General features: G+C 43.6%; 1 protein-coding gene across 1 annotated transcript; it reads left to right on the forward strand.

The window, feature by feature from the left end:
• Positions 1-6,483: 6,483 nt before the first annotated feature.
• On the forward strand, positions 6,484-7,797 carry LOC111258326. Its single transcript, XM_022829506.1, has 4 exons — positions 6,484-6,976; positions 7,088-7,206; positions 7,297-7,489; positions 7,541-7,797. The coding sequence occupies exons 1-4, from the start codon at positions 6,484-6,486 to the stop codon at positions 7,795-7,797; spliced, it is 1,062 nt and encodes a 353-aa protein (XP_022685241.1).
• The last annotated feature ends 753 nt before the right edge of the window (positions 7,798-8,550 follow it).

The raw sequence follows: 8,550 nt of genomic DNA on the forward strand, positions 1-8,550 counted from the left end.
TTTATATATTTGTGAGAATAGGTTGGTGGGGTTACAGTTTGGGTTCCAACCCAATTAACAGTTTGACCGACAGGTGCGGTTCACCTGGCAGTGAAAGAGGAGGGGAAGATAGAGGGGCTGGGCTATGGCCAGCGGCTCAAGAGGAGACAAGCCGAAGTGACGACAAAGACAATAAAAGGGCTCAGCCCAGAAAAAAGAAGAGGATTTACAAAAGTTTAACGCTTTCATTGAGATTTGTGTATGCCGCTGATAATAGATCCAGCGGCTAGTAACATATAAGGCAGCGGGTGTTTTTTTGCAACCGGGTATGTGAAAACCATTTTGCGCGCCCGTTATGAGGTCGGACTAGGCGAGCTGCTCCAGCAGCATCCGTTCCTTTCCCGCGGTTTTTTTTTTGGGGGTCTGGCTATTGTTGCCAGCCCAGTTCGAAACGGGGCTTCATAAAAATTTGTGCATTAAGGTGACAGAACAAGAGGGGGCCATCTCTGTTGTTGGGGTTTGTGTCTGCAGCAGGGTACCGATCGACAACAGGTGAGGGCACAGGTGGGTTTGCTCTGCTTCGCCATCTCTGGTGTTTGTGTCTGCTGTGTTATTTTTCTTGTGTGATCCGTTTCCTCCTGGATTTTCGTGTTGAAAAAAAAAGAAAAACACATGTACATCAGCATCAGGGATGCAAAAAAAAAAGCACATGTAGGATTGTTTTGTGGGGGGATAACAAAACTGTGTGTGAAAATAAAATTTCTGAAAGGAAAAGGTGCCTCAAAAGAATCACAGATATTTTTATACTTGTGTAGGTATATAGATGTAGCTTGTTTTCTTTACAAGCTCACTGACTGATGATTGTTAACATCCCATTTCACACATAGTGCATGTACAAGACATAATATTTTGTTGTTCCATTTCGCACACAGATTTCACAGGCACACGACATTCAAGTCGTACCATTTTTACACGAATTTCAGACGTACCACATAGAACATAAAACTGATTTCTGATAACAACAATGGATTCAAGGACAAATTTGCATAATGAAAAATTGCACCTATATTGCAAACTACAATAAAATTATGCCAATAAAATAGTTAGAGGTAAAATTTTGTACAAACAAAAAAGATACAAGTTTCCCAACAAAATATAAAGTTTTTTCCCAACTATGGTACAAATAAAAAAAATACACTGCTAACATGCTGCATAGGATGCAATTCTACAAGTTTTGTGATTTTTAATTTGAACATGGCCGCACATAGTTATTTAGCGAAGTGCAAAACACTAAAAAAAACACCGACACTTTTCGATGAAGGAGGTGCCTCGGACACATGCATTACACGTCATTCATATCAAGAACACTCGGTAAACTCTTAGTCTGCAAAATACAACATAATATTTGTCAAGATACAAATGATATTAAAGTGGTGTACATCTGCATATCACAGTAAAAACAAAAATAAACTATACCAGATTAGCTTATGAACTTCAAAATTCAAGAACAATGAATTTCTAGAAGAGATAAAGAACAATGCTTCTACATCGGTATAAAAGCACACCCTGTGTAACTATAGTATACAGCATCATTAATTTATTATCAAACATTAAAACATAAGTTATAAATAAGAATTTCAAGGATTGAAAGAAAACTCATGTTAATAAAACACAGTCAAAATAATCGTTACAAAGTTAAGTACATGTATCTAATAAAACCATAACTATAGTTTAAGTAAAAAAGGTCCTGAGCAACAAAATAGAGCTTTCACGAATAGAAGTTTCTTTCTTTTGCATAGAAGCATATCTCTTCTAAAAGATAAATTCTAACATGAGAACAGAGCAGCACAAAGAAGTAGAGAGAGAGAGCTTAAGGCCAGCTTAAAGCTTCCTCGACTAAAACACTCCTCCTTAAGTGGTTTGAGGTGCTAGTCACTTTCTCAAGGAAAGATCAGTGGACTAATTTGTCAGATCAAGGACGCTATCTTCTCGTCCTGGATCCAGTAGTCGCAGGTTCTCTACTCACCAAGGTCCTCATCGATAGCGGTAGTGATCTCAACGTACTCTTCGCCAAGACTTTGAGGAAGATGGGCCTAGACGTTACGGATATGCTCACCCCGACGAACTCTCCATTCTACGGGATTGTCCCAGGCAACGCGGCTGTACCCCTTGGTCAGGTGGTTTCGCCAGTTACCTTCGGGACCAAGGAACACTACCGGACAAAGTACATCCGATTTAAGGTAGCCGATTTCAAAACTTCATATCACGCTATCCTCGGAAGACCTGCACTAACCAAGTTCATGGCCATCTCACATTATGTATACCTAGTACTCAAAATGCCGGGACCCAAGGGAATACTCTCCCTACGCGGAGACTTGAAAAGATCCTTCGACTGCGACACAGAAGCCATGGAGTTGGAAATGACTACTCAAGTGCCAAATTTCATGATGCAAGTCTTCGCTGCCTCCAAAAAAATTATCCCCGGCTAAACACGACATCCTAGAGAAGCAGTCGGAGGCAACCAAGGTCAAGCTGACAAGTGAAGTTGATATCAAAACCATGGACCTCGAGACTGGCGGCAGCTCCAAGATAACCCTAATTAGCTCAGGGCTAGATCCCAAATAGGAAGGCGCGCTCGTTAACTTTTTCCAGGCCAACCGAGATATCTTTGCATGGAAGCCATCTGATATGCCGGGGGTGCCCAGGGAGTTGATCGAGCACTCACTAAATGTGGATCCCAAAGCTACGCCCAAGCAACAACGACTACGAAAATTCGCCCAAGACAGAAGAGATGCAATCAATAAAGAGTTGGCCAAACTACTCGCGGCTGGATTCATAAAAGATGTCTATCATCTAGAGTGGCTAGCTAATTCTGTCTTCGTACGAAAGAAGCATTGTTTTTAAGTCGTCTCTAAGGCGACGCCTAGGCGTCCAGGCGCGATTTGAACCTGGGCGTCGGCCTCGCCACGAGCAGCGTCGGTATGGCATCCGCCTCACAGCAAAAGGTGTCGCCTAGGCGCAATTAGGCGCCGTTGGAGCTCTGAGCGGCTTGAGGCGGACGACCCATGAGGGAATCAGAGGGGCTTTGGCACGAGCTGGCCGCAGGAGTTGCGCGCGTGGGAAATAGCGGCTGCAGGAGATGCGCGTGTGGGAATCGCTGCTGTGGCAGTTGCGCACGCGTGAAATCGCGGCGCGGGCCTACAGCTTCCGCTCGGCCGCTCCCTGTCCCATCTCTCCCGTGCGCAAAGCCGCAGAGGCGCAGACTCACCTGTTCTTGGCGCGCGCGGCCGCTCCACCTCTGCCTCTTCTTCTCCGGCGCAGACTCACCTGTTCTTGCCGCGAGCAGCCACTCCGCGCCCTTATTCTCCATCGATTTGCCTCCCCTGCTTCAATTTGTGCCTCCCTCCCTCTTCTCTGCTGATTTGTGCCTTGGATTCACGGCTCCTTGCGTTGCTCCACTTCCTCTCCCTCCAGCTTCACTTCCAGGTACATGTGAGCATCTCTTCCTCTCCCTCCAGCTTCACTTCACTTAGTTTACTTTATTCATCTGTGTTGTCAAATGTTAGTGATGTGATCTGTGCCTATATGATTTGTTTGTTACTAATGCATGCTTGATGTAGTGATGTGATCTGTGCCTAATGCGTGATATGAATTAGTTTGATTTGTTTGTCACTTCACTTAGTTGATTTTTTATTACTAATGCCTGATATGATTTATGATCTGTGCTTCACTTTACTACTCTGCTTTTGCTTGATGTGATCTGTGCCTTTATGAATAATGCTATGCTACTGCTACAATCTTTGAATAATGCTATGCTCTCCCCTTCCATCTTTTAATTATACTCTTAACTCTTCTTTGCATGTAACAGCTAGCAGCAAACAATGGCAAGTCCACCTTCTGTCAACAATGCCAATTATTATCCAAAGAATGATCCAGCAAGGAAGGTCAAGTCGAAGGACCCTGGTTGAAAGTATGGCTATTGGGCGAATCTTCAAAACCATGATGAGGTGACATGTACCCTGTGTGGCACCATGGTTCATGGAGGGATCAAAAGGCTGAAGCAACATCTAGCTGGTGGCTATGGAGATGTCGTAATGTGTGAAAAAACCACTACTCCAATCAGAAAGTAGATGACAGATTACTTGGAATCCAATAGGAGGAAAAGGCCATTGTACCTAGATGACGATGATGAGCAGCAACAGCAAGATCAGGAAGGAGAAGCAGATGTGGTAGTTGTTGGGATACGAGGTAGGCTACGCTAGCGCAAATCAAAATTTCTACCGCGTATAACCAGGAAGAACTGCCGTATAAGGATCACGGGATTACCACTCGACGCACTACTGGTGCGGAAGATGTAGATATGCGTTGATGCAGTGAAGACGATCACGTAGTCGTACGTAGTCGATCAACATAGTCGATCACGTCCAGCAGCTCCTCAGCAGCTCGTCCACGTGCAGCAAGGTCACCTCTGGTACCGCGGCTCGTCGTTGGCTCGTCGTGGCTCGTCGACGGCTCGTCCAAGTGCTGCAGGTGCAACACCTCTAAGGTATCCACACGTGCAGGGAGGAAGCGTCGCAAGCCGGATTGCTAGATCCGCGAGTTGCAACAGGCGAGGGCGTGGGAGGCGCGGCAGGTGTGTTTCGCCAAAAGGTGTAAACCCTAGGGCGACCCCACCCCTCTATTTATAGAGGTTCCTGACGGGCCTCTGGATCCGAGGCCCATTAGCACTTTTAAATCTAATCCAACTCGGATCAGATCTGAATTGGGCTTCCAGCCCCTTAAGTGTGTGACCCTATGGGTTCGGATACTTATAGACATGGCCCGAGTACTCCTACTCGGCCCAATAGTCGGTAGCGGCCTCTAGCAAGACGTGCCAACTCCTATACGCACACGAAGATCATATCAGACGAACCATCACAACATAATATACATGCTATTCCGTTTGCCTCACGATATTTGGTCTAGCTTCAAGCCGACCGCTCTTTCTCGATCCTGTGATTCGGAATCCCTTTGTAGGTTAACTCTTAACCGTACGTAGCATGGCCATGCATTTTCGGATCCGATCACTCGAGGGGCCCAGAGATATCACTCTCAATCAGAGAGGGGCAAATCCCATCTTGATTGACCATGTCTCATAGCATGCTTCTTGACAAACCTGAAAGCTACCTTTATAACTACCCTGTTACGGCGTAGCGTTTGATAGCCCCTAAGTAGGTCGATCCACATCTAGAATACATGCGACAATCTCAGGTCTAAGGACAAAGCGTATATGTGGTTTAAAGAGAAAACTACTTCTCGTGTTGGGTCAGTCCTAGCACATGTCTCCACATGTGTCCACATTATTAGTTCAACATCTCCATGTCTATGACTTGTGAAACATAGTCATCAACTAATACATATGCTAGTCTAATATTCATGTGTGTCCTCACATAAACTCCGACTAGGGACAACTTTAGAATAACCATACAAGTAAAGAGTTTCACATACAATTTACATAATTGCAAATCAATTCAGGTAGCCTTTAATGGATATTCAATGAACACAATATACAAATTATGGATACAAATGGAATATCATCATCTCTATGAAAGGCAAAACCAAAGGGGAACAAAACAATTCTTGAGATGCTTCCAAAAACACCTGAAGAACTAGTTGATGAAAGGCGTAAAGGGTGTTTTCAGCCAACAATTCAGTCCACACAAGGACCAAAGAGCCGCAACATGATGTTGATATGCAATGGGCCTTGTAGTTTTATGAGTGTGGCATACCATTCAATACAGCAACAGCAAGACAATTTCAGATTGCAATTAAGGCAACAGCGCAGTATGGTTCAGGGTACAAGCCTCCTTCTCCCTATCAGCTGGGGAATCCATTGCTTGAAGATGCTATGAAGATGACAAGCACCATGAGGGAGGAGCATGAGCGAGCATGGAAGCATTATGGCTGCACGCTTATGTCAGATGGATGGACCGATAGGAGGGGACGACATTTGATTAACTTCCTTGTGAATAGCCCAGAGGGGACTTACTTCTTGGAGTCCGTCGATGCATCAAGTGAGGTCCATGATGCATATATGCTTGCTGATTTGCTGGAGAAGAGAATTGAGGATATTGGAAAAGACAAGGTTGTCCAAGTTGTCACTGATAATGGGGCTAACTACAAGGCAGCGGCCAAGCTTCTAATGGAGAGAATTCCTTCACTGTTTTGGAGCCCATGTGTTGCACACTGCTTGGACCTTATGCTAGAAGAAATAGGGAAGTTGAAGGAATTTAAGAAGCCTTCTGCACGTGCAAGGCGTGTCACAACCTTCATCTATAGGCATGGGAGAATTCTTAGTACAATGAGAGAGAAGACAGGTGGCGCTGATCTTTTAGACCTGCAGCCACTCGATTTGCAACCTCATTCCTCACTTTGAAGAGTTTGATTAAGCACAGAGATGCTTTGAAGGCTTTATTTTATAGTGAAGCATGGACCAGCAATAAATTGGCTAAAACTTCAGCCGGAATGGATGTGCATGCCATTGTGCTCTCTACAGAGTTTTGGAATTCAGTTGAGGATTGCCTTAGAGTTTCAGCCCCACTACTAATTGTACTTAGGGTGGTGGATGGTGATGAGAAGCTCATAATGCTAGAGGTTGTAGCACTTATGAATCATGCAAAAGAGAAGATCAAGCTAAGCTTTGCTATCCAAACCAAGAAAACCTTGATGAAGAAAATTATGGATATCATTGAGAAATGTCGGGTGAAACAAATGGATCATCCTTTACATGGGGCTGCATTGTACTTGAACCCAGGGAAATTACATCCTCTCATAACAGCTGATGATGATGCCACTATTGGGCAGCTAAGAGGTTGCTTCCTTGAAGTTCTTGGAAGAATGGTGGATGATAAAGATACTCAAGCCAAGATTGATGCTCAATCCTTGGACTATGAAGCCCTTAGAGGAGATGCATTCTCAAATAAGTTGGCTAAACAAAACCTTGAGTCAATGAGCCCTTGTAAGTACTGTTTTCTATTGTAATTTCAGTAGGTCTACATTTCTGTAACTTAATTCCAGCAAGTATATTCCATTCTTAATTTGTACTATATTTTTGTATTTGACAATGTAGTTGATTGGTGGCGTTCATATATTGGTCGTGCTATTGAGCTTCAACGGTTTGCTAGGCGCATTTTTAGTCTATGTGCTTCATCATCTGGTTGTGAGAGGAATTGGAGCACATTCAAGTTTGTGAGTACTAAATACTCTCTATGATTTTCCTACTACTCAGTTTGTGTTTAATTTCAGCAAGATAAATATTTTCTCTAATTTCTTTTGTAGATCCATACAAAGAAAAGAAATCGCTTGCTGCATCAGAGGTTGAATTCTATTGTTTTTGTTTCCTACACCCGGAAGATGAAGACTAGGTTTCAGATAAGGCGTGAGAAAAAAGGAAAGAGTTTTAATCCTTTGGTCATTGAAGAGTTCAATTGGGATAATGAGTGGGCTGACTCTTCTTTTGTACACCGTCAAGGTGCTCATGGGTGTGATGCAAATGATCTTAGATGAGAACATGTTGATGAAGCTCTTGGTGCATCAAGCTCGCTCCGAGGATGCAATCTCAGAAGGAATGCTAGCAGCAACCATGCAAGACCTTCTAGCCCAAGTTTGGTTGAAGATGACTTTGGTTCAGATGATGAAGAAGATGAAGCAAGTCAAGACCCACATGACGATGCTGATGTCACAGATTGCGAAGATGCTCCTGGTCCTAATGGCTCCAACAATGGAGAGGACATTGAGGCTGCTGCAAACATCCATGATGAATTTGATGATGGATATTGATTGTTAGGGTGGTGGTTAGCTTTTGAGAGATTTCAGTCCAGCTTGCTTTTCTGTTACCTGTGCTCTGTTCTACACTTACTTCATTAGACCCTTAAGCTTCGTTTGTAATGTATGTTGTGTGGATGTGGACTACTTTTAATTATGCCACTAGGAGCTCACTAGGTTGTGGTTGACTGGTTGTGGATTATTTCTAAATTCTAATGTGGCTGGTTGGTTGTGGACCATATTAACTATGATGCTACTTATGCCATATTTTATTCACCCATGGTCCTGTTATTTGATTCCTAGCTTACACAACTTATATATTTGCTACATTCCTCATTGTTTCTAACGGTGCTGCATTCCTCATTATTCCTGTAGCTTGTGGCTTGGGAGAAGAAAAAAGAGGTCACATTAACAAGGTAGACTTGATCCATATTTACTTAGCTAATTCATTGGATTATAGTATTATACAACTTCAACTTGTTTCTGTTACATTCATCATATAACAAATATGTTTTGACTTGCAAGGGGCATGTGTGCTACATGGAACAAGGGCAATTGGAAAGAGGAGAGCTCTACAATCAGCACCAACAAGGTATGATTTTGCTGCTCCATTGTTGGTTAGGACATGTGTATGGCGCTGCCTTGCCTCGCGCTTTAAATGCCTAGTCGACTCAAATTGGTGGGTTGCCGCGCCTCGACTTACCACCTTAAAAACATTGGAAAGAAGAACAACAACAAGTGGAGGATGTGTGTCAACTACACGGACCT

Source organism: Setaria italica, chromosome VIII, assembly GCF_000263155.2.
Source record: "Setaria italica strain Yugu1 chromosome VIII, Setaria_italica_v2.0, whole genome shotgun sequence".
Lineage (NCBI taxonomy): Eukaryota > Viridiplantae > Streptophyta > Magnoliopsida > Poales > Poaceae > Setaria > Setaria italica.

Excerpts from the sequence above, each read along its gene's own strand:
- LOC111258326 (XM_022829506.1), top strand. The coding sequence starts at position 6,484 with ATGGATGTGCATGCCATTGTGCTCTCTACAGAGTTTTGGAATTCAGTT. Across the intron at positions 6,977-7,087 it reads CCTTGAGTCAATGAGCCCTT|TTGATTGGTGGCGTTCATAT; the intron begins GTAAGTACTGTT and ends TTGACAATGTAG. Across the intron at positions 7,490-7,540 it reads TTCTTTTGTACACCGTCAAG|CTCTTGGTGCATCAAGCTCG; the intron begins GTGCTCATGGGT and ends ATGTTGATGAAG.